The sequence below is a fragment of the Balaenoptera musculus genome, chromosome 5 (genome assembly GCF_009873245.2).
Source record: "Balaenoptera musculus isolate JJ_BM4_2016_0621 chromosome 5, mBalMus1.pri.v3, whole genome shotgun sequence".
Classification (NCBI taxonomy): Eukaryota; Metazoa; Chordata; class Mammalia; order Artiodactyla; family Balaenopteridae; genus Balaenoptera; species Balaenoptera musculus.
Genome location: NC_045789.1, coordinates 31430338 through 31457266, shown reverse-complemented (window position 1 = coordinate 31457266; position 26929 = coordinate 31430338). Strand labels below are relative to the sequence as shown.

Sequence of the window (26929 nt, the reverse complement as noted above, 5' to 3'; positions counted from 1 at the left end):
GACAAGATAATCATGAAATGTGAAGATCACAGTGAAGAAAATAGAGTGACGTAGTAGACTGGGGACATACTTTAGATGTAAATGTCATGAAAGTATCTCTGAGGACATCTTTTCTTCTCTGATTGCTGTGGCTAAAACTTCCAAAACTATGTTGAATAATAGTGGTGAGAGTGGACAACCTTGTCTTGTTCTTGATCTTAGAGGAAACGGTTTCAGTTTTTCACCACTGAGAACAATGTTGGCTGTGGGTTTGTCATATATGGCCTTTATTATGTTGAGGTAAGTTCCCTCTATGCCTACTTTCTGGAGGGTTTTTATCATAAATGGGTGTTGAATTTTGTCAAAAGCTTTTTCTGCATCTATTGAGATGATCATGTGGTTTTTCTCCTTCAATTTGTTAATATGGTGTATCACATTGATTGATTTGCATGTATTGAAGAATCCTTGCATTCCTGGGATAAACCCCACTTGATCATGGTGTATGATCCTTTTACTGTGCTGTTGGATTCTGTTTACTAGTATTTTGTTGAGGATTTTTGCATCTATGTTCATCAGTGATATTGGCCTGTAGTTTTCTTTCTTTGTGACATCTTTGTCTGGTTTTGGTATCAAGGTGATGGTGGCCTCATAGAATGAGTTTGGGAGTGCTCCTCCCTCTGCTATATTTTGGAAGAGTTTGAGAAGGATAGGTGTTAGCTCTTCTCTAAATGTTTGATAGAATTCGCCTGTGAATCCTTCTGGTCCTGGACTTTTGTTTGTTGGAAGATTTTTAATCACAGTTTCAATTTCAGTGCTTGTGATTGGTCTGTTTATATTTTCTATTTCTTTCTGGTTCAGTCTCAAAAGGTTGTGCTTTTTTAAGAATTTGTCCATTTCTTCCAGGTTATCCATTTTATTGGCATATAGTTGCTTGTAGTAATCCCGCATGATTTTTGTATTTCTGCAGTGTCAGTGGTTACTTCTCCCTTTTCATTTCTAATTCTATTGATTTGAGTCTTCTCCCTTTTTTTCTTAATGAGTCTGGCTAATGGTTTATCAATTTAGTTTATCTACTCAAAGAACCAGCTTTTAGTTTTATTGATCTTTGCTATTGTTTCCTTCATTTCTTTTTCATTTATTTCTGATCTGATCTTTATGATTTCTTTCCTTCTGCTAACTTTGGGGGTTTTTTTGTTCTTCTTTCTGTAATTGCTTTAGGTGTAAGGTTAGGTTGTTTACTTGAGATGTTTCTTGTTTCTTAAGGTAGGATTGTATTGCTATAAACTTCCCTCTTAGAACTGCTTTTGCTGCATCCCATAGGTTTTGGGTCGTCGTGTTTCCATTGTTATTTGTTTCTAGGTATTTTTTGATTTCCTCTTTTGATTTCTTTTGATTTCTTCAGTGATCTCTTGGTTATTTAGTAGTGTATTGTTTAGCCTGTGTTTGTACTTTTTACAGATTTTTTCCTGTAATTGATATCTAGTCTCATAGTGTTGTGGTCGGAAAAGATACTTGATATGATTTCAATTTTCTTAAATTTACCAAGGCTTGATTTGTGACCCAAGATATGGTCTATCCTGGAGAATTTTCCATGAGCACTTGAGAATAATGTGTATTCTGTTGTTTTTGGATGGAATGTCCTATAAATATCAATTAAGTCCATCTTGTTTAATGTATCATTTAAAGCTTGTGTTTCCTTATTTATTTTCATTTTGGATGACGTGTCCCTTGGTGAAAGTGGGGTGTTCAAGTCCCCTAGTATTATTGTGTTACTGTCGATTTCCCCTTTTATGGATGTTAGCATTTGCCTTATGTATTGAGGTGCTCCTATGTTGGGTGCATATATATTTATAATTGTTATATTTTCTTCTTGGATTGATCCCCTGATCATTATGTAGTGTCCTTCTTTGTCTCTTGTAAGTGTCTTTATTTTAAAGTCTATTTTGTCTGATAGGAGAATTGCTACTCCAGCTTTCTTTTGATTTTCATTTACATGGAATATCTTTTTGCATCCCCTCTTTCATTCTGTATGTGTCCCTAGGTCTGAAGTGGGTCTCTTGTAGGCAGCATATATAAGGGTCTTGTTTTTGTGTCCATTCAGCCAGTCTATGTCTTCTGATGGGAGCATTTAATCCATTTACATTTAAGGTAGTTATCGATATGTATGTTCCTATTCCCATTTTCTTAATTGTTTTGGGTTTGTTATTGTAGGTCTTTTCCTTCTTTTCTATTTCCTGCCTAGAGAAGTTGCTTTAGCATTTGTTGTAAAGCTGGTTTGGTGGTGCTGAATTCTCTTAGCTTTTGTTTTTCTGTAAAGGTTTTAATTGCTCCGTCGAATCTGAATGAGATCATTGCTGGGTAGAGTAATCTTGGTTGTAGGTTTTTCCCTTTCATCACTTCAGATATGTCCTGCCACTCCTTTCTGGCTTGCAGAGTTTCTGCTGAAAGATTAGCTGGTAACCTTATGGGGATTCCCTTGTATGTTATTTGTTGTTTTTCCCTTGCTGCTTTTAATATTTTTTCTTTGTATTTTATTTTTGATAGTTTGATTAATATGTCTCTTGGCCTGTTTCTCCTTGGATTTATCCTGTATGGGACTCTCTGCGTGTCCTGGATTTGACTGACTATTTCCTTTCCCATATTAGGGAAGTTTTCAACTATAATCTCTTCAAATATTTTCTCAGTCCCTTTCTTTTTCTCTTCTTCTTCTGGGACCCCTGTAATTCAAATGTTAGTGTGTTTAATGTTGACCCAGTGGTCTCTAAGATTTTCCTCAATTCTTTTCATTCTTTTTTCTTTATCCTGCTCTGCAGTAGTTATTTCCACCATTCTATTTTCCAGGTCACTCATCCATTCTTCTGCCTCAGTTATTCTGCTATTGATTCCTTCTAGAGAATTTTTAATTTCATTTATTGTGTTGTTCATCATTGTGTGTTTGCTCTTCAGTTCTTCTAGGTCCTTGTTAAACGTTTCTTGTATTTTCTCCATTCTTTTTCCAAGATTTTGGATCATCTTTACTATCATTACTCTGAATTCTTTTTCAGGTAGACTGCCTATTTCCTCTTCATTTGTTAGGTCTGGTGGGTTTTTACCTTGCTCCTTCATCTGCTGTGTGTTTCTCTGTCTTCTCATTTTGCTTAACGTACTGTATTTGGGGTCTCTTTTTCACAGTTTGCATGTTCATAGTTCCCATTGTTTTTGGTGTCTTCCCCAGTGGCTAAGGTTGGTTCAGTGGTTTGTGTAGGCTTCCTGGTGGAGGGGACTTGCACCTGTGTTCTGGTGGATGAGGCTGGATCTTGTCTTTCTGGTGGGCAGGACCGCGTCCAGTGGTGTGTTTTGGGGTGTCTTTGACCTTATTATGATTTTAGGCAGCCTCTCTGCTAATGGGCGGGGTTGTTTTCCTGTCTTGCTAGTTGTTTGGCATAGGGTATCCAGCACTGTAGCTTGGTGGTTGTTGAGTGGAGCTGGGTCTTAGCTTTGAGGTGGAGATCTCTGGGATAGCTTTTGCCGTTTGATATTATGTGGAGCTGGGAGGTCTTTGGTGCACAAATATTCTGAGCTCGTCTCTCCCACCTCAGAGGCACAGGCCTGACCCCCGGCTGGAGCACGAAGACCATATCAGCCACACAGCTCTGAAGGAAAGGGAGAAAAAGAAAGAAAGAAAGAAAGAGAGAGAGAGAGAGAAAGAGAGAGAGGGAGGGAGGGAGGGGGGAGGGAGGAAGAAAGAGAATAAAATAAAACCAAATAAAGTTATTAAAATAAAAAAAATTTAAATTATTAAAATAAAAAAGTTAAAAACTAATTAAAAAAAAAAAAAGAAAAAAGAAAGAAAGAAATAAGAGAGCAACCAAACCAAAAATCAAATCCACCAATGATAACAAGCGCTAAAAACTATATTAAAAAAAAAACGGGTCGGGGCAAGATGGTGGAAGAGTAAGACGCAGAGATCACCTTCCTTCCCACAGATACATTAGAAATACATCTACACGTGGAACTGCTCCTACAGAACAACCACTGAACACTGGCAGAAGACGTCAGACCTCCCAAAAGGCAAGAAACTCCCCACGTACTTGGGTAGGGCATAAGAAAAAAGAAATAACAGAGACAAAAGAATAGGGATGGGACCTGCACCAGTGGGAGGGAGCCGTGAAGGAGGAAAGGTTTCCACACACTAGGAAGCCCCTTCGCGGGCAGAGACTGCGGGTGGCAGAGGGGGGAAGCTTCGGAGCCACGGAGGAGAGCGCAGCCACAGGGGTGCAGAAGGCAAAGCGGAGAGCCTCCCGCACAGAGGATAGGTGCCGAGCAGCACTCACCAGCCCGAGAGGCTTGTCTGCTCACCCACCAGGGTGGGCAGGGGCTGGGAGCTGAGGCTCTTGGGCTTTGGTAGGATCACAGGGAGAGGACTGGGGTTGGCGGCGTGAACACAGCCTGAAGGGGTTAGTGCACCACAGCTAGCCGGGAGGGAGTACGGGAAAAAGTCTGCAGCTGCCGCAGAGGCAAGGGACATTTTCTTGCCTCTTTGTTTCGCGGCACGCAAGGAGAGTGGGTTCAGAGTGCCGCCTAAACAAACTCCAGAGACGGGCGTGAGCCGCGGTTATCAGCGCGGACCCCAGAGACGGGCATGAGACGCTAAGGCTGCTGCTGCCGCCACCAAAAAGCCTGTGTGTGAGCACAAGTCACTCTCCACACCGCCCCTCCCGGGAGCCGGTGCAGCCCGCCATGGCCAGGCTCCCATGATCCAGGGACAACTTCCCTGGGAGAACGTACGGCGCACCTCAGGCTGGTGCAACATCACGCTGGCCTCTGCCGCCGCAGGCTCGCCCCACATCCGTATCCTTCCCTCCCACCCGCCCGAGTGAGCCAGAGCCCCCGAAGCAGCTGCTCCTTTAACTTCGTTCTGTCTGGGTGGGGAACAGACGCCCGCAGGCGACCTACACGCAGAGGCAGGTCCAATTCCAAAGCTGAAACCCGGGAGCTGTGCCAACAAAGAAGAGAAAGGGAAATCTCTCCCAGCAGCCTCAGAAGCAGCGGATTAAAACTCCACAAACAACTTGATGTGCCTGCATCTGTTGAATACCTGAATAGACAACGAATCATCCCAAATTCAGGAGGTGGACTTTGGGAGCAGGATATATTAATTTTTCCCCTTTTCCTTTTTCTCCATGTGGATGAAAGGCTCTTGGTGCTCCAGCCAGGCATCAGGGCTGTGCCTCTGAAGTGGGAGAGCCAACTTCAGGACACTGGTCCACAAGAGACCTCCCAGCTCCATGTAATACCAAACGGCGAAAATCTCTCAGAGATCTCCATCTCAACATCAAGACCCAGCTTCACTCAACGACCAGCAAGCTACAGTGCTGGACACCTTATGCCAAACAACTAGCAAGATAGGAACATAGCCCCATCCATTAGCAGAGAGGCTGCCTAAAATCATAATAAGGCCACAGACATCCCAAAACACACCACTGGACGTGGACCTGCCCACCAGAAAGACAAGATCCAGCCTCCTCCACCAGAACACAGGCAGTATTCCCCTCCACCAGGAAGCCTACACAACCCACTGAACCAACCTTAGCCACTGGGGACAGATACCAAAAACAACGGGAACTACGAACCTGCAGCCTGTGAAAAGGAGACCCCCAAACACAGTAAGATAAGCAAAATGAGAAGACAGAAAAACAGCAGATGAAGGAGCAGCATCACAACACACCAGACCTAACAAATGAAGAGGAAATAGGTAGTCTACCTGAAAAGGAGTTCAGAATAATGATAGTAGGGATGATCCAAAATCTTGGAAATAGAATAGACAAAATGCAAGAAACATTTAACAAAGATGTAGAAGAACTAAAGAGGAACCAAGCAACGATGAAAAACACAATAAATTAAAAATACTCTAGATGGGATCAATAGCAGAATAACTGAGACAGAAGAACGGATAAGTGACCTGGAAGATAAAATGGTGGAAATAACTACTGCAGAGCAGAATAAAGAAAAAAGAATGAAAAGAACTGAGGACAGTCTCAGAGACCTCTGGGACAACATTAAACGCACCAACATTCGAATTATAGGGGTCCCAGAAGAAGAAGAGGAAAAGAAAGGGACTGAGAAAATATTTGAAGAGATTATAGTTGAAAACTTCCCTAATATGGGAAAGGAAATAGTTAATCAAGTCCTGGAAGCACAGAGAGTCCCATACAGGGTAAATCCAAGGAGAAACACACCAAGACACATATTAATGAAACTATCAAAAATTAAATATGAAGAAAGCATATTAAAAGCAGCAAGGGAAAAACAACAAATAACACACAAGGGAATCCCCATAAGGTTAACAGCTGATCTTGCAGCAGAAACCCTGCAAGCCAGAAGGGAGTGGCAGGATATACTTAAAGTGATGAAGGAGAAAAACCTACAACCAAGATTACTCTACCCAGCAAGGATCTCATTCAGATTTGATGGAGAAATTAAAACCTTTAGAGACAAGCAAAAGCTGAGAGAGTTCAGCACCACCAAACCAGCTTTACAACAAATGCTAAAGGAACTTCTCTAGGCAAGAAACACACGAGAAGAAAAACACCTACGATAACAAACCCAAAACAATTAAGAAAATGGGAATAGGAACATACGTATCGATAATTACCTTAAATGTAAATGGATTAAATGCTCCCACCAAAAGACACAGACTGGCTGAATGGATACAAAAACAAGACCCATATATATGCTGTCTACAAGAGACCCACTTCAGACCTAGGGACACATACAAACTGAAAGTGAGGGGATGGAAAAAGATATTCCATGCAAATGGAAATCAAAAGAAAGCTGGAGTAGCAATTCTCCTATCAGACAAAATAGACTTTCAAATAAAGACTATTACAAGAGGCAAAGAAGGACACTATATAATGATCAAAGGATCGATCCAAGAGGAAGGTATAACAATTGTAAATATTTATGCACCCAACATAGGAGCACCTCAATACATAAGGCAAATACTAACAGCCATAAAAGGGGAAATCGACAGCAACACAATCATAGTAGGGGACTTTAACACTCCGCTTTCACCAATGGACAGATCATCCAAAATGAAAATAAATAAGGAAACACAAGCTTTAAATGATACATTAAACAAGATGGACTTAATTGATATTTATAGGACATTCCACCCCAAAACAACAGAATACACATTTTTCTCAAGTGCTCATGGAACATTCTCCAGGATAGATCATATCTTGGGTCACAAATCAAGCCTTGGTAAATTTAAGAAAATTGAAATCGTATCAAGTATCTTTTCCGACCACAACGCTATGAGACTAGATATCAATTACAGGAAAAGATCTGTAAAAAATACAAACACATGGAGGCTACACAATACACTACTTAATAACGAGTGATCACTGAAGAAATCAAAGGGGAAATCAAAAAGTACCAAGAAACAAATGACAATGGAGACACGACGACCCAAAACCTATGGGATGCAGCAAAAGCAGTTCTAAGAGGGAAGTTTATAGCAATACAAGCCTACCTCAATAAACAGGAAACATCTCGAAGAAACAACCTAACCTTGCACCTAAAGCAATTAGAGAAAGAAGAACAAGAAAACCCCAAAGTTTGCAGAAGGAAAGAAATCATAAATTTCAGATCAGAAATAAATGAAAAAGAAATGAAGGAGACAATAGCGAAGATCAATAAAACTAAAAGCTGGTTCTTTGAGAAGATAAACAAAATTGAGCCAGACTCATCAATGGTAAAAAGGAGAAGACTCAAATCAGTAGAATTAGAAATGAAAAAGGAGAAGTAACCACTGTCACTGCAGAAATACAAATGATCATGAGAGATTACTACAAGCAACTCTATGCCAATAAAATGGACAACCTGGAAGAAATGGACAGATTCTTAGAAATGCACAACCTGCCGAGACTGAACCAGGAAGAAATAGAAAATATGAACAGACCAATCACAAGCACTGAAATTGAACCTGTGATTAAAAATCTTCCAACAAACAAAAGCCCAGGACCAGATGGTTTCACAGGGGAATTCTATCAAACATTTAGAGAAGAGCTAACACCTATCCTTCTCAAACTCTTCCAAAATATTGCAGAGGGAGGAACACTCCCCAACTCATTCTACGAGGCCACCATCACCCCACCATACCAAAACCAGACAAAGATGTCACAAAGAAAGAAAACTACAGGCCAATATCACTGATGAACATAGATGCAAAAATCCTCAACAAAATACTAGCAAACAGAATCCAACAGCACATTAAAAGGATCATACACCATGATTGAGTGGGGTTTATCCCAGGAATGCAAGGATTCTTCAATATACGCAAATCAATCAACGTGATACATCATATTAACAAATTGAAGGACAAAAACCATATGATCATCTCAATAGATGCAGAGAAAGCTTTTGACAAAATTCAACACCCATTTATGATAAAAGCCCTGCAGAAAGTAGGCATAGAGGGAACTTTCCTCAACATAATAAAGGCCATATATGACAAACCCACAGCCAACATTGTTCTCAGTGGTGACAAACTGAAACCATTTCCACTAAGATCAGGAACAAGCCAAGGTTGCCCACACTTACCACTATTATTCAACATATTTTTGGAAGTGTTACCCACAGCAATCAGAGAAGACAAGGAAATAAAAGGAATCCAAATCGGAAAAGAAGAAGTAAAGCTGTCACTGTTTGCAGATGACATGATACTATACATAGAGAATCCTAAAGATGCTACCAGAAAACTCCTAGAGCTAATCAATGAATTTGGTAAAGTAGCAGGATACAAAATTAATGCACAGAAATCTCTTGCATTCCTATACACTAATGATGAAAAATCTGAAAGTGAAATTAAGAAAACACTCCCGTTTACCATTGCAACAAAAAGAATAAAATATCTAGGAATAAACCTACCTAAGGAGACAAAAGACCTGTATGCAGAAAATTATAAGACACTGATGAAAGAAATTAAAGATGATACAAATAGATGGAGAGATATACCATGTTCTTGAATTGGAAGAATCAACATTTTGAAAATGACTATATTGCCCAAAGCAATCTACAGATTCAATACAATCCCGATCTAACTACCACTGGCATTTTTCACAGAACTAGAACAAAAAATTTCACAGTTTTTATGGAAACATAAAAGACCCCGAATAGCCAAAGCAATCTTGAGAACGAAAAATGGAGCTGGAGGAATCAGGCTCCCTGACTTCAGACTATATTACAAAGCTACAGTAATCAAGACAGTTTGGTACTGGCACAAAAACAGAAACATAGATCAATGGAACAGGGTAGAAAGCCCAGAGATAAACCCACACACATATGGTCACCTTATCTTTGATAAAGGAGGCAAGCATATACAGTGGAGATAATACAGCCTCTTCAATAAGTGGTGCTGGGAAAACTGGACAGATACATATAAAAGTATGAAATTAGAACACCCCCTGACACCATACACAAAAATAAACTCAAAATGGATTAAAGACCTAACTGTAAGGCCAGACACTATCAAACTCTTAGAGGAGAACATAGGCAGAACACTCTATGACATAAATCACAGCAAGATCCTTTTTGACCCAGCTCCTAGAGAAATGGAAATAAAAACACAAATAAACAAATGGGACCTAATGAAACTTAAAAGCTTTTGCACAGCAAAGGAAACCATAAACAAGACCAAAAGACAACCCTCAGAATGGGAGAAAATATTTGCAAATGAACCAACTGACAAAGGATTAATCTCCAAGATTTACAAGCAGCTCATGCAGCTCAATAACAAAAAAACAAAGAACCCAATCCAAAAATGGGCAGAAGACCTAAATAGACATTTCTCCAAAGAAGATATACAGATGGCCTACAGACACATGAAAGAATGCTCAACATCATTAATCATTAGAGAAATGCAAATCAAAACTACAATGAGATATCATCTCACACCGGTCAGCATGGCCATCATCAAAAAATCTAGAAACAATAAATGCTGGAGAGGGTGTGGAGAAAAGGGAACCCTATTGCACTGTTGGTGGGAATGTATATTGATACAGCCACTATGGAGAACAGTATGGAGGTTCCTTAAAAAACTAAAAATAGAACTACCATACGACCCAGCAATCCCACTACTGGGCATATACCCTGAGAAAACCATAATTCAAAAAGAGTCATGTACCAAAATGTTCATTGCAGCTCTGTTTACAATAGCCAGGACATGGAAGCAACCTAAGTGTCCATCATCGGATGAATGGATAAAGAAGATGTGGCATTTATATACAATGGAATATTACTCGGCCATAAAAAGAAATGAAATGGAGGTATTTGTAGTGAGGTGGATGGAGTTAGAGTCTGTCATACAGAGTGAAGTAAGTCAGAAAGAGAAAAACAAATACAGTATGCTAACACATATATATGGAATCTAAGGAAAAAAAAAAAAAAGGTCATGAAGAACCTAGTGGCAAGACGGGAATAAAGACACAGACCTACTAGAGAATGGACTTGAGGATATGGGGAGGGGGAGGGGTAAGATGTGACAGGGTGAGAGAGTGGCATGGACATATATACACTACCAAATGTAAAATAGATAGCTAGTGGGAAGCAGCTGCATAGCACAGGGAGATCAGCTCGGTGCTTTGTGACCACCTAGAGGTGTGGGATAGGGAGGGTGGGAGGGAGGGAGATGAAAGAGGGAAGAGATATGGGAACATATGTGTATGTATAACTGATTCACTTTGTTTTAAAGCAGAAACTAATACACCATTGTAAAGCAGTTATACTCCAATAAAGATGTTTAAAAAAACAAACAAAAAAAATGGACAGACAGATCCCTAGCACAAATGGTATAAACAAAGCTATACAGACAAAATCACACAAAGAAGCATACACTTACACACTCACAAAAAGAGAAAAAGGAAAAAAAAAATCTATATACAAAAAAAAAAGGAAGAGAGCAACCAAATCAATAAACAAATCTACCAATGTTAATAAGCTCTAAATACTAAACTAAGTTAACATAAAACCAGAAACAAAGTAGATGCAGAAAGCAAACCCCAAGTCTACAGTTGCTCCAAAAGTCCACCATCTGAATTTTGGGATGATGCATTATCTATTCAGGTCTTCCAGAGATGCAGGGTATATCAGGTTGACTGTGGACATTTAATCTGCTGCTCCTGAGGCCGTTGGGAGAAATTTCCCTTTCTCTTCTTTCTTCACACAGCTCCTGGGATTCAGCTTTGCATTTGTCCCCAAATTTAAATTTTGGCCTCTGCGTGTAGGTCGCCTGAGAGCGTCTGTTCCCGCCCAGACTGGGGGGGTGGTGTTAAAAGAGTGACTGATTAGGGGGCTCTGGCTCACTCAGGCTGGGGGGAAGCAGGGGTACGGAATGTGGGGCGAGCCTGCGGCGGCAGAGGCCAGCATGACATTGCAACAGACTGAGGCATGCTGTGTGTTCTCCCAGGGAAGTTGTCCCTGGATCACGGGATCCTGGCAGTGGCGGGCTGCACAGGCTTCTAGGAGGGGAGGTGTGCATAGTGACCTGTGCTTGCACACAGGCTTCTTGGTGGCTGCAGTAGCAGCCTTAGCATCTCATGCTGATCTCTAGTGTGCGCGCTGATAGCCATGGCTCGTGCTCTTCTCTGGGGCTCATTGAGGCAGTGCTTTGAAACCCCTCTCCTTGCGCACCCCAAAACAATGGTCTCTTGCCTCTTAGGCAATTCCAGACTTTTCCCCGGACTCCCTCCCGGCTAGCTGTGATGCACTAGCCCCCTGCAGGCTGTGTTCACGCAGCCAACCCCAGTCCTCTCCCTGGGATCTGACTTCCGAAGCCCAAACCTCAGCTCCTAGCCCCCGCCCACCCCGGCAGGTGAGCAGACAAGCTTCTCAGGCTGGTGAGTGCTGGTTGGCACCGCTCCTCTGTGCGGGAATCTCTCCGCTTTGCCCTCCGCAACCCTGTGGCTGTGCTCCCCTCCATGGCTCTGAAGCTTCCCCCCACCACCGCCCCATCTCCGCCAGTGAAGGGGCTTCCTAGTGTGTGGAAACTTTTCCTCCTTCACAGCTCCCTTCCCAAGGTGCAGGTCCATCCTTATTCTTTTGTCTCTGTATTTTCTTTTTTCTTTTGCCCTACCCAGGTATGTGGGGAGTTTCTTGCCTTTTGGGAAGTCTGAGGTCTTCTGCCAGCGTTCAGTAGGTGTTCTGTAGGGGTTGTTCCACATGTAGATGTATTTCTGGTGTATTTGTGGGGAGGAAGGTGATCTCCACGTTTTACTCCTCTACCATCTTGAAGGTCTCCCCCAGATTTCCATTTTGAAAAGATATGTTGACCTTTGTGTGTAGACTGGATTGAGCAGAGTCTAGAGGGAAAATGGGAGGGTAATTAGAAAGCTATTTTTCAGTCTAGGCAAAAGATAATGTTGGCTTATATTGAGTTATTGTTCAAGACACATCCGCTCTCTTCCTCCTCCACCACGGGTTGGAGTATGCTTCCCTTCCCTGGCCAGTCTTTGAGACTGACCATTTGCTTGCTTTGGCCAATGGAAGGTGACAAGATATAACACAGGCAATAGTTTTAAATGTTGTAGTGCAGGGGTCCCCAACCCCCAGACCATGGACCAGTACCGGTCTGTGGCCTGTTAGGAACCGGGTCACACAGCAAGAAGTGAGCAGCAGGCAAGCGAGCGAAGCTTCATCTGTATTTACAGCTGCTCCTTATCACTCGCATTATCGCCTGAGCTCCACCTCCTGTCAGCATTATGGTGAGTTGTATAATTATTTCATTATATATTACAATGTAATAATAATAGAAATAAAGTACACAATAAATGTAATGGGCTTGAATCATCCCAAAACTATCCCCCCACCCTCTGGTCTGTGGAAAAATTGTCTTCCACGAAACTGGTACCTGGTGCCAAAAAGGTTGGGGACCGCTGTTTTAGTGGTTTAACTTGTCTGTCTTACTCCTTGGTCTGCCACGAGAAGACCACACCCCAGGTAGCTGCCCCCCCTCCGGCGTGGCCCATGTAAGCCATCTGCCTCACAGCCTGAAGCAGAGCTGCTCTGGCCAAGTCAAAGAACCATGAGCAAGAATCATCTAAATTTATAATCCACTGAGGTTTGGTTTGGTTTGGTATGTAGCATTATTGTTGTGGTGTTAGTGACACTGGAGGGAAATTGGCAAATTTGATATATATTTTAGTGACAGGTTATGAGTTTCTGGTTTGAGTGGGTGGCTGTGTGGTGATGTCATTTACTGACACAAGAAAGACAGGAAAGAACAGTTTTTGGAAGAGAAGACCAAGGTTTCTATTAAATACATTATATTTGAAATGCTTATTAGCATGCAACTTCACGTGTAAGACAATTATATACATGGGTCTGAAATTTTGAGGACAGGTATGGCCTGGAATATAAAGTTTTAGAGTCACTGGTGTATGGACATATTTACCCAAGGAACTGGATGAAATCTCCCAAGGAACAAGTGAAGTTAACACAAATGAAAGGGCTTATGATAGAGGCTCATGGCACTGCATTTTTAAAGATGTCTGATAGAAGAAGGAGAGAGTTTGAAAATGAGCAGCCAGGTGTTCATAGGATGGAGACCAGGAGAACTTGTCACATAGTCCCTACACAAGAGAGCCACCACTGTCATTGTGTACTGCTGATTTGTCCAGTGCGTGTGCTACCATGGAAGTTGTTGTATCCTTGATCAGAGTGGCCATTTTGCAAGCTGGGTTGCCAGTGGACTAAAGAGTAAATGGGGTGAGGGAGTGCACACAGTATGTGTAGACAACCAGTTTAAACCATTTTATAGCAAACCATTTTGCTATAAAGCAAAGAGAAATTGAACAGTAGTGAGAGTTTTTGTTTGTTTTGAAATGTTAGCTGTAACGGTGACTGCATTAAGTGGTAATCAAGGTAAAACATTTTATTTGACCTTGGTCAGTTCTTTTACCCACCCCACTTGCTATTTATTTCAAATATTTGCCACTCTCCTGAAGACCCTTATTAAACGTCTATCCTCTTCTCTCAGTAAATGACCTCAGTTCCTACTTCATGGAGAAAATAAAGGTCTTGATAGTGAATTCATTGGAAATTTATTAATAGCCACCTAAAACCTTATCTACCTTCTTCTTTTAGAAGAAAATGCCTGTTTTCTCCAGATCATGGCTAAATTCTATCCCATCCCTTCTCTTCTCTGCCAGGAACCTACCTCATCTATTACATATTATTTGCTTTCTTCTATATCTCCACCTTCTCCTTTCCTATAATATATAAGCATCTTAAAGTCTCAACCATCCTAAAAATATAATGACACCAAAACATTCTTTCTCAAACTTATGTCCCTGTGATGAACATTTTCTCTCTCTTCTTCTCTTCAAACCACATGTCTTGAAAAGAGAGTCTACATTTATTATCTCCAATAACTTTATTCCTTCAAAGCAGTGAAATTTTGCTTCTACTTCCATTTTTCCATTCAATTGTCCATCAATAACCTCCCAATTCCAAAAGCTAAAGGATGCATTTTATTCCTTGTCTTAAACTTATGAGATAATGGAAATAAATTTTCATAGCACTGCAATTGGGATTACTCAGTTATTTGTGTAACTATTTAATTATTTTAATTTCCTAGAATATAGCCTTCATAATCCCCAGGTTATTTTTTGCATCCCTGATGCCAAGCAGACTGCCTGTCACATTATAGGCATTTGGTAAATATTTGTTGAGTGAATGGTTGAATAAGTGGATGATGGATAAAAATGCAATCCCTGTCCTCAAAGAGACCATGAAAGAGTTCACAATTTAGTGAGGAATTGGCATTCTATATAACACACATGCACTGGAAATTCCAACAGTAGAAAATCATATGACATCCACCTAGCCCACACACTAGAATGTGAAATGTCAGTAAATTGCAATCTGTCATTCTTGACTAATGAGTCTGTCTATAAATTTATAACATTAAGTTTTAAATTTTATTTTAATTACTTCATATTAAATTGAATAGAATTTAAATAGTAGGTCTTAAAAAGAAAACTGAGAAAAATATTTTATAATCACTTATTATAAATCTAAAATCTAATTTTTTTCATGAAAAGGATCTGGATTTACCCTTGTGAAACATTTTCATAGTATCATTAAGTCTCTGTACAGAAGAGACCTTAGCACTCTTCCAGCCCAACTATTTTCATGATATAAAATCCCTTATATAATGTTTTATGAAAAGTTCCTGTCCAGTCTCTGCAGGAGACACCTGTGATGGAGGACATACCCCTTTTATGGTATGTTTTTATGGTAAATATGGTAACCAATTTCTGAATTATTAAAGCTTGAAATTCTAGAAAGCTAGCCCCTAGTAACTTACATTGGTCCAGTTTAACTATTTAAGATTGGCTGCTTTTAGCCACTTGGATTAGAGCTCCTGCTTTGTTTGTTTTGTTTTATTTTTGTTTTGTGAAAGGGGAGAAACTTTATAAATGTCAGGGGAGAAATGGGAATCAGTTAAAGGAGGAATGTGTATAGTATCTATCATATTTGGAAAAAAATGGAAAGAAATTAATCCATGTCCCTGGCAAACATAAAGTTGTAATATTAAAAATTCTATATAACTGAATAAGAGGTGTTAAATATTTTATTTATGGATCCATATATCTATTAGCAAGCCTTGGCCAGGGACATGGTCACAGAGTTTACAGACTAATGAGGGGGAGGTGGGCCAAGTACACAATGAGTGTTGCAAATTGTTTCAGTGTTAAGATAGACCAGATAGTGTCCCCTGAGTTCAGTCTTGAAATATGAATGACTAGCAAAATGGGTATTCCATCATTCACCACATTTTTATAGAGCGTCTGAGAATCCAGAATAATAAAAAAAAAAAAACACAAACAGAAGGACAAATCTAAAGAGGTATATAGGGGAGAGCCCAGCAAAGAAAGCTGTCTCAGGCTTGGCTCTGAGAGAAGAGAAAAAAAAGAAGTTTCTTCTTATAATTCATAACCACAAACAGGCTCACCTGGTATTGAAATAGGAATCCATATTATCAGTATCTCAAAAATCCCTAAGTGAGAAATTAGGTTAATGTTAGCATGAGTTGAAAGTTCCTTCAGCTTCCTGGAGGAAAAGCAAATTATTTCTTGAGGAATGGATCTTAATCTTGGGTTGCAAATAATTCCCATTTCTATGGAATATGAGTTTACAATTTAAAAAAATCACAAAATACATGAAGAAATGAGTCACTATGAGTGAGAAATGTAGCCTTCTAGCTCTCTGAAAATGAAATTAGACTTACAAAGACCATAGATATTAGAATTGTCTGATATAGAATAGAAAATAAGTATGATTATGTTTAAAAATTAAAAGTATAAAAGTATGAATGAGCTAGAGAGTATAAAAATGTTCAGGAAGATTTGATAACTAAAGGAACTTCTGAACAACCTAAATGTCCACCAATATGGGACTTGATTAAATAAATTCTGATACCTCCATGCAATAGAATACCATGCAAACATTAAAAATGATACTACATTTTTTAACATGAAAAAAGTCTACAACATATTATATGAAAACAAGTTACTAAACAATATAATTAAAATGATTTTTTAAATGCATGTGTGTATGTGAGTGTGAACAAAAGTAAAACAGCTGGTATGGTATACACCAAAGTGTTAAGTGGTTATCTTTGGGTGGTGAGATAATTTCTGTCATTGTACCTTTTGTATTAATTAATTAAATTAAATTAATTGTAATTAATTTTAATTGTAATTAGCAGGATTATTTCTGTTGTGAGGAAAAACCAAGCATGTTTGGTTCTTCTCCTTGCCTAATCAAATGTTGGTAGACAAACTTGCTCTTTCGTCACCGCATAGCTTGTGTAGATCTGTGCAATCATCATTGTTTTTGCCTGTAAAACATGTAACATAACATAGAGAAAGTTTCTGAAATGATTGCACTACTTTCCTGTAATGTTTGTGGGTTGGGCAGCAGTTGGGAAAGAGATGTCATCAGATCTGAAATTCTTCCTACGTAGATCCTGAAAATGCAGTGCTGTGTCTGATGACATCTTACACTAGAGAAACATAGTTTAAAGTGGCAGGCTTGTCCATCAACAGATGAATGGATAAAGAAGATGTAATACACACAGACACACACACACACACACACACACACACAAAATGGAACACTACTCAGCCGTAAAAAAATGAAGGTTTGCCCTTTGCAACAACATGGATGAACTTGGAAGGTATTATGCTAAGTCAGACAAAGACAAATACTGTATGATATCACTTATATGTGGAATCTAAAAAACAAAACAAATGAGTGAATATAACAAAAAAGAAACTCACAGATATAGAGAACAAATTAGTGGTTACCAGTGGGGAGAGGGAAGGGGGAGGACAACATAGGGGGAGGGGATTAAGAGGTACAAACTACTATGTATAAAATAAATAAGCTACAGGGATTGTACAGCACAAGGAATATAGCCAATATTTTATAATAAGTACAAATGGAGTATAATCTTTAAAAATTGTAAATCACTGTGTTGTATACCTGAAACATATATTATTGTACATCAACTATACCTCAATAAAAAAAGAAACATATGGAAAAATTCTGATTAGTGAAAAATAATAAAGTGGTAAGCTTTTATGTATGTAAAAAAAAGCTAAAGGAACTTCTAGAAATAAATATGTAAAATTTAAATTTAAAATGTTTAATAATGAATCAAAAAATAAGCAGAAGATCTAGAGACATTTCTCCAAAGAAGATACACAGATGACCATAAGGCACATGAAAAGATGCTCAACATCGCTAGTTATTAGAGAAATGCAAATCAAAACTACAATGAAGTATCACCTGACACCAGTCAGAATGGCCATCATCAAAAAGTCTACAAATAAATGCTGAATAGGGTGTGGAGAAAAAGGAACCCTCCTACACTGTTGGTGGGAATGTATTTAAATTGGTGCAGCTACAATGGCGAACAGTATGGAGGTTCCTTAAAAAACTAAAGTTACCGTATGATCCAGAGATCCCATTCCGGGGCATATATCCAGACAAAACTATAATTTGAAAAGATACATGCACACCAATGTTTATAGCAGTACAATATCCAAGACATGGAAGCAACCTAAGTGTGCATTGACAGATGAATGGATAAAGAAGATGTGGTATATATACACAATGGAATATTACTCAGCCATAAAAAGAAAGATATAATGCCTTTTGCAGCCACTTGGATGGACCTAGAGATTATCATACTAAGTGAAGTAAGTCAGACAAAGACAAATATCATATGATATTGCTTATATGTGGAATCTAAAACAATGATACAAGTGGACTTCTTTACAAAACAGAAATAGACTTACAGACAGAAAACAAACTTATGGTTACTGAAAGGGAAATGGGGGGAGGGATAAATTAGGAGTCTGGGATGAACATATATACACGAAATATAAAATGGATAAACAACAAGGACTTACTGTATAGCCCAGTGAACTGTACTCAATATCTTGTAATTATCTATCTATCTATCTCTGAATCACTGTGCTGTACACCTGAAATTAACCTGACATGGTAAATCAACTATATTTCAATAAAAATTTTTAAAAATACAGATTTAATAGAGCTGAAGATAGAGTTAGTAAAGTAGGAAGGGTATCTTGAGAAATTTACAAAAGAATGCACAAAGAGAGGGATAATATGAAAGTTAAGAGCTCGGGAGAGTATATTGAGAACTTTTAACATAAATCTAACCAGATTTTTCCAATTAGGAAACACTAGAGAATGGAGAGAAAGGTAATTTTAGAAGAGATAATGACCACTGCTTCTTGGAGACCTGATTCCAGGTCTGGGACAGGGAAAGGACAAAGTGAACCTAGAACTCTTACCGTGGCAAAAAAAGAGGGAATGGTCAACAACTAACGGAGATATGTCAAAATGGTACAGGAACTGACTGGCCAATTTTGGCATTATGAGCATCAAAAAGATAATGATGGAAGTAGATGATAACACACTGGGTAAAAAAAGATTACGTCTCAAAAAGGAGGAAAAAGGTAAAGAGGAAAATCCTTTCCTCTTACTGGAAAAGGATTAAGAGGATTAAAAGATTCTGGTGGCCATATTAAAAAAGGTATGAGAAATAGATGAAATTAATTTCAATGATATATCTTATTTAATTTAATATATGAAAATATTATTTAAACATTTAATTAAAATAAAATTATTTAGATATATTTTTGTAGTAAATCCTAGAAATTCAGAATGTACTTTATACTTACAGCACATCTTAATTCAGAGTAATCATATTTTAAGCACTCAGTAGTTGTATGCTGGTAGTTACCGTGTTGACATGGCATTTCTAGGTTAAAATAGATCTAAGAGACGTATATGATCTTTGATTAGATTCTGGATTGGAAAAACCAAACATCTAGAAAAGATGTTTTGGGGACAACTAGGGGAATTTGTATACAGATACATCCGGTTAGGGTCAGTGTTAGGGTTAAGGTCTTATTGTATCAATGTTAATTTCTTGGGTGGGTATTGTGAATGTGTAGGAGATGTGCTTGTTTTTAGGAGTTATGTGATGAAGTATTTAGGGGTGAAATGTCATACTGTTTGCAACTTTCAAATTGTCCAGCAAAAAATAATGTATACACACATATTTACATAACTGTGTACCTACACATATATCAGTAAGGCTACAAAGTATTTGATTTAAACAACTAAATTAAGAAGCTTAATTTATTAGATGAGTACAGAACAACAATGAGAGGATGTACATTTTCAGACAAGTATGGAACATTGTGAAAACTGACTACACATTGGTCTATTGCGTAGGGGTCAATAAATTTCAAAGATTTTAGAATTATATAAATCATGTTCTCTGATTACAATGAAATTAAATTTTAAAATAACAATGATAATTTAAAATCCCATTATTTGGAAAATTATAGATTATTTATGGAAAGTATGGAGGTTGGATTGGAGGATATCATGGTTGGAAGCAGGAATCCAAGTGAGGAAGCTATTAGTGTTCCAGAGAAGAGATGGTAAAGCTCTGTGTTGAGACAGTATGAGTGGAAAAGTGGAAGGGATTTGATGACTGATTGTACTAGGAGGCTGAGGGAGAGTGAGTAGTAGAGGTGACTTCTGGGTTTTGGATGGATGGTGGTGTCATTAATTGTGAGAGGGACATGTTGATCGGAATGTCTTTGGGACATGCATATAGAGATAGTTATTCAAATTTGGCACTTGAGAGTGGTGTGAGCAAGACATAGAGGTTTTGTGAAGTATCCACATTTACATGATGAAAATAGCCATGGGAGTGGACCACATCATTCAAGTAAAGGGTTAGAAGGCAGTCAAGGAAAGAGCTGTGGGGCATACACAACAGCTGAGGTAGTCATAGCAAAGTGAGCCCATGAAGGAGACAAGTGAAATAGTCAGAAGTGAAGGAAATTGAATGGATGATTGACTCCAGATGAATGAATGATTGATTCCAGCTGAACTCTGAGAAAAACATGGTAAATAGTGTTAAGGACTAGAGTTCTTTGGTTGGAAGTTCTAATACCTGATGTTTCATTTGTTTGATTTCATTACAAAACCCCCAAATGTTCATCACTTTACCTGCATTTTCTTTTCCCAGTCTCCCTGTCTCTTACTAATTATTTTAACCAGAAGTGATTTATAGTTTATGTTCCAGAACTGAAATTCTAGAGTTGATGTAATTGTTTTAGAGACTAGATTTTACATAAAGGGAATGGTTGTGAACTCAGAGATGTTATAATTTGCCCAAAGTCACATAGTAAATCTTGTTCCCCATCTAAAGGTTTATCTAAACTAATTAGAAGTAATGTAGGATTTTCATATGCTTTAATTGCCTTTCTAGAAATCTTCATTAACTCTGTACTACTTTTTAAAAAAAATTTATTTATGTTTTATTTATTTTTATTTTTGGCTGTGTTGTGTCTTCGTTGCTGCACGTGAGCTTTCTCTAGTTGCGGCGAGCGGGGGGCTACTCTTTGTTGTGGTGTGTGGGCTTCTCATTGTGGTGGCTTCTCTTGTTGCAGAGCACGGGCTCTAGGCGCATGGGCTTCAGTAGTTGTGGCACGTGGGCTCAGTAGTTGTGGCTCGTGGGCTCTAGAGTGCAGGCTCAGTAGTTGTGGCGCACGGGCTTAGTTGCTCCACGGCATGTGGGATCTTCCCGGACCAGGGCTCGAACCCATGTCCCCTGCATTGGCAGGCGGTTTCTTAGCCACTGTGCCACCAGGGAAGCCCCTATACTACTTTTTGAAAGGGGTGTAACTGCACTTATTTTCTATTTTGGATGCAGTACTAACATGATTTTGTTAAATGGTACTGTAGAGGGCTTTCAGTTTAGTGATTAAATGGATTATCCCCAAAGTGTTTAATACTTTTTTCTCAAAATGGGCATATCTTTTGCTTTATTAATTATTGTAGTAGCACAAGCTTAGTTCCTTTAGCATCATTGTAAAATTCACTCTCTAGATTTCTGGGTTGCATGTCTCGTGACATTTCCCCACATCCTTTTTCTCCTTCACTTTTCTGCAGTGATTTTCATGTTAGTTATGCTGTCCATTGAGAGTGGCAATCTTTTATTAATCATTATATCCTATATCTCCTCTCTAGGAGTTAGCATGACAATTTTCACTCAGTAGATATTCCTTAAATAAGTAAAATTAAAAATATGCATATTGGGTATCCCAGTGATTAAGAATGCAGGCTGTAGGGACTGCCTGCCTGGGTTTGAATATTGCCTCTACCTCCTGCTGCTAGCTGTATAACCTTAGGAAAGTTAATCTCTGTTTCTCTGCTTCAGTGTTCTCATCTGTAAAATGGGGATAATAATAGTACCTAATTTATGGGGTGGTTGTGAGAATAAAATATGCTAATCTGTATACAGCAAGTAGCGCACTTGGCGTATGGCAGATATTTTTAAATGTTTCTATTTTTAAGACTCTAACTTATAAATTCTTTCTCTACTTCTTCACTTTAATATGATATTTCTCAGCTTACTGTGTATCTTTATATAAAGTGTGTCTTTTGAGCTCTGTAGTAACCCTCCAAAGTAAGCATGGCAGAAATTATCCTTTTCCCATAGTTAGGCACCTGAGGCCCCGGGAGCTCTGCCGGGGGGCAGTGGAGCAGAGTTAAGAAGAGTGAATTTACAGTCAGAGGGATATGGGTTTGCGCCCTGGTTCTGCACCTTTTAACTTAGATCTTTGATAAACTGTTATCCTGTATAATAGAGAATAATCACAATACTTCACCAAAAAACAAAAAAGCAGTTTTGAGGTTTAAGTGTGAGATAATTCACAGGGAATGCTAACCAACACCCCTGATATAAATAGTCAATAAATATTAGCATTCTGTTTTCCATTTCTCCCAATTTTTTGTGTTCTTTGTTATACATTTTAAATCTAGATTATATAATGCTATCGACTGCGCTCTTTTATTTGTTAGCATTGACACACCAAGTAGTTTGTAAAATTTCTAAAACAGAGGTTTAATCTCATATGTTCTCTGTATCTTTAATATCTTTTTAATATACCTGAACTAGTAGCTAGAATGTCTTTAATAGATACATGACTTAATATTTTATTGCAGTGTTTCAAACTATGTTAGTCCCATTATTTGTACAAAATAGAAAGTAATAGGTATTTAAAAAATATTTATGTAGGTTTCTTTTTAGACTCTAAGAAGTAGATTTTTTAAATAACAGAACCTTTGCCTTTTGTGGACTTCAGTCTTTCAATCAAATGGAGGAGATTTCTGGAGCACTCAGTGTTCCTATTTACATTAACTAATGATTGCTAAATTATTTTAAAATAGCAGGCTCTGCGATAAAACCTAAGCCTGCTGAAGATAAGGATGGTAATAATGCTGATATGTATAAACGAGGCTTTTTGTACTCATTGGTATGTGCTGTATTCTTGCAGACATTTCTCTGGGAGCTATCTCCTTTCTGATATATGCAGTTCATTTACTCTACACTTTCAGTCCTAAATTTTAGTAATTGCAAAACATCTGAGGAGCATGAGGTGGAGAAACACACTCAAATGTGTTTTTACCATATCTTTGTGTTAGTAATTTTTTTGAAAAATATTGTACCTGTTATTAAAAAAATCTGTGATTTGCAATTTAATTCAAAGAATGCACTTAGAACTTGAAAACTAATAGTATACAATTAAAGCTTTTCTTTTCTTTTCTTTTGAATTACAGACCAAGTTAAACTGGGTAAAATAGTGACTAATATTGATTCCGTGAGTAAAAAAATGGAGAAAGAGAAGCAACAGCAGCATGCGAAGACCAGGTAATGTGTAATTGGCTAACTTATAGAAAACATACACTATTCTACTTTGCCAGTATTTGTTGACCAATTGTCATGGTTTCTCAAGTCTGTTAACACCCCATGCATGAGGCTAATTTATCCTTCTGCTTGAGTACCTCAAAGCATATTAATTATCAAAATTTTAGTTTTCAGTTCAATTAACTTTTGAACTGGAAGATGTCTGAATAGTTAAGCAAACCATCTGGGTTTTACAGTGCATAAGCTCAAATCCAATTTGTGGCTTTCTTGAGAAAAATGCCATATTTTATGATAATATTACGTAAGTTTGGTATTTTAATAATTCATCTGCAGCTATTATGGTGCAGAGTTGTTATAATTTTTCTTTTTTAATATAATAATTTAAAGTTAGTACTTTTCTAACAGAAGGTGAGGGTGATCCTACTGAGCATAGTTTGAAGGCAGGAATTTTGAGCATTGCTTCTGCTTTCCAAAAGTGTCTGGAGATGGGTCAGTTACTTTTCTGAGTTATTCCACTAAATCACAGCATCATCTTTGGGGTAATGTTACAATTGTGTACATAATTTTTGGCCCTAAAGCTACAGATAGAACCTCTAAAGGCCCTTCAGCACATTTTGTAGGAACATTTATACTTGTAGAATGTAAATACTGCTCTGTTAAAATGTATTTTTCAGTGGCTTGTTTTGTATTAATTCATTACATAACATGGTGAGAAATGTGGGGTAATTGGCACAGCTATAAATAATAGAAATTAGAGAAAATGTTGCTATGGCTGTAAAGAATGTCCTGGATCTTCCAACATTTATCCTGCAAACTGTGCTTAACACTACAAGTTTTATGCTCAGAAGTAACCACTTACTTGGCTTAAAGTGTAATACGGTACTGGAATTTGGAAGAGGGGAGTATATGTACAGCTTTAATATTGAGGGTTTGGTTTTATCCATGGTAAGAGAAGATATTAATTAGGAAGGAAAATAAATGGTTGTATTGGAAATTTACTAGTTAAAAAAAATGTTCTTTTGCCTTTACTTAAGTTAACCTGAGACCCAGGTTGGTCTAGCAGAGTGTTACCTGCTAAAAGAGTAGTTAATATAGCAATTTAACCAAACACTTTAAAATTTCAGCTAAACTTTAAAACTAGAAAAGCTAACTGAACTGATGTTGAAAAACTACCATTTTCAGTATATTTAGATGGGGCTGTAATCCAAGGAAAAATAGTAATAATTTAGGGACAATTGGAGCACTCATTAATAATAAATCTGATCAGGTTTAATATCTTTCAGTATGTCTTTCTCAAGAGAGTGGAGTATTTCCCAAAGAATTGTTTCTTCAGCAACTGGTGAAAGATAAAGATCTCTTGACATCCTAACAATCCATATTTAATGAAAACAAATCCTGCTTAATGAGGAAGATCAACACCCTTTGAAATTAAGAGCAAGTACTTCAGTGACAGCCTGGGGTACATAGAGACTGAACTTCGATCCACCAAGGCTGCCTTGTCTTTATTTATAGCTAACTTATGGCGGTAACTTGTTTCCTACCACAGCAGTTGGCTTCATTTCATAAATGTTAGAAGTGACTTAGCCATGAGGGTATAAGCAACAGAAAAGAAAATGGAATCAGTCAGGAAATCAGGTAGGGGGTTGTTAACAATGCAGGGAAGGCTTTCGGACTAATTAGCATGAACTGCCCAACTCTATGTGAGACTCTGGAAAGGTTTCTGTTCAAGACAAATAGAACCCAGAGAGAGGAGTTGTACAGAAACGACTTATAATTTCCTAGAAGATGCTGTGGAAAACACTAATTTTTAAGGTGACACATAATATTTTTAGGTAGACCATAAAAATATTGACCCAACAAAAGAAATTTCCTTGGAAAATACATGAAGAAATATGATGGAATCTTATAAATGTATGTTTTTTTTCCTTTTCCCAAATTTCTCTATGTTTGACTTGCAAAGGAAAACAAAATTGAATACTTCTGCATTTTCAAGTTTAAGTTTAAGGAACTGAAGTTCTTCAATACACCTTTGAATTCTAACTTCAAAGATTAATTATCATACATTAAATACTCATTTTATTTCAATAATGATAAATGTGAGTGCATTCTAAATATTAATTTTACATCAAGGAAATTTATTTATTATGCATTTATTTATTAGAGCTAATTTTTTAGTTGATAATATTTGGTACATTTGAAGGTATGACAACTGCATTTCTGTAAATGCGTTCTGTATTTCAGGCAAGTGAGCCTCAACTTCTTCCCCTAGTTTTGTGATCAGTGGGAGTTTCTAATGTGTTACATAACAATTTGTATTTAGGTTATTCTGATCAATTTAATAACAGAATGAGGATATTATAAAATAATGATAGAATTCCTCATGGCATTTCACATTTGTGTTGAAACAACTCTGGTATTTCACCTTAATGTTTGCACAATATTTTGCTTAAGTGAACGAATTGTGGTCTACTTATGTTAGAATCTTTCATTAATAGGGAATCATTGAAAAATGCAATTAATAGTTCTAATTTGGAGATTTAACTAATAGTTAACCAGGGACTAGTTATAAGGAAGCAAAGCAAACTACAACCATGTATCTTGATCCCATTCTTGATCATATAAATAAAATTCTAGAATTTCAAATGGAGTTTTGCAAAGCTTCCTGCATACTCAGACCTCTCATATTTTCCCTTGACAATATGATTTTGTCATATAAGGGGTACCTCAGTTCTTCGGCCAACTGCATAAACGTGACCACATGAGTGACAGCTAGACTAATGGATCCTATAAGTCACTCATTTATTTACTATTTATTGAACACCTACTATATGCCAGATATGAAACTCAAAAGCAGATAGTCACAGACTTTCTTCATAGACCCTAGTTTTTTGATGGGCAGAATGTTTTAAAATCCTAAAAATTTATGTAACATTTCTATAATATTTGAACTAGCAATTGCATTTCTAGGCCAAAATAATGACCTGCATCTTTGTACATTTACAAAGAAATATATTCACTATATGTTATCAAGTATAAAAAATAAGCTAAAAAGTTCATGTACATTTATGTACACCTAAACATAGAGAAGGTGTGGGGTATATTACACATGTTAATCATGACAAATGGAGTGAGTATAAAGTAGTAATAAGGCGCTTACTTAGTTCCTTAAATCCCACTGCCTGGATTCAAATCCTGGCTCCACCCATTTGTAGCTGGAGTAATCTGAACTATATACTACTTAACCCCTAAATCTCTTAGTCTCTTCCTTTATAAAATGGTATAATAATAGTAAATATTTAGAGGCTTGTTGTGAGTATTAAATGCGGTAAGACACATAAAGGGCTTAGAATAGTGCTCAGCTCATAGGAAGCATTTAAGGCTTTGCAATTATTATTCATGTACTAGGGTAGTGAATTAGGGGTAATTTTTATTTTCTTACTTTTGCTTAGTCACATTTTCTAAAGTTGCTACATGGTGCCTGTTTTTTGATTCAGCTGACTTGGTTGAAGCTCTCCAAGTCATGATAAGAAAACATATTACTTAAAATCTCTTGCAAAACAGAAGAAATAGATATGATGCGTGTTGATTTTTCTGATTTTTATTAGAATTTTTCTTTCAGAAAGCAAATGTTCCTATGTT

At 37.7% G+C, this 26929-nt stretch overlaps 1 protein-coding gene across 1 annotated transcript in view; it reads left to right on the top strand.

Moving 5' to 3' along the window:
- Positions 1-26929, top strand: part of IQCM (IQ motif containing M) — a 371389-nt gene that overhangs the window by 39441 nt on the left and 305019 nt on the right. Inside the window, exon 4 of the mRNA XM_036853473.1 lies at positions 23203-23293. Within this exon, the coding sequence (XP_036709368.1) occupies positions 23203-23293 (91 nt within the window). The remainder of the gene's footprint in view (positions 1-23202; positions 23294-26929) is intronic.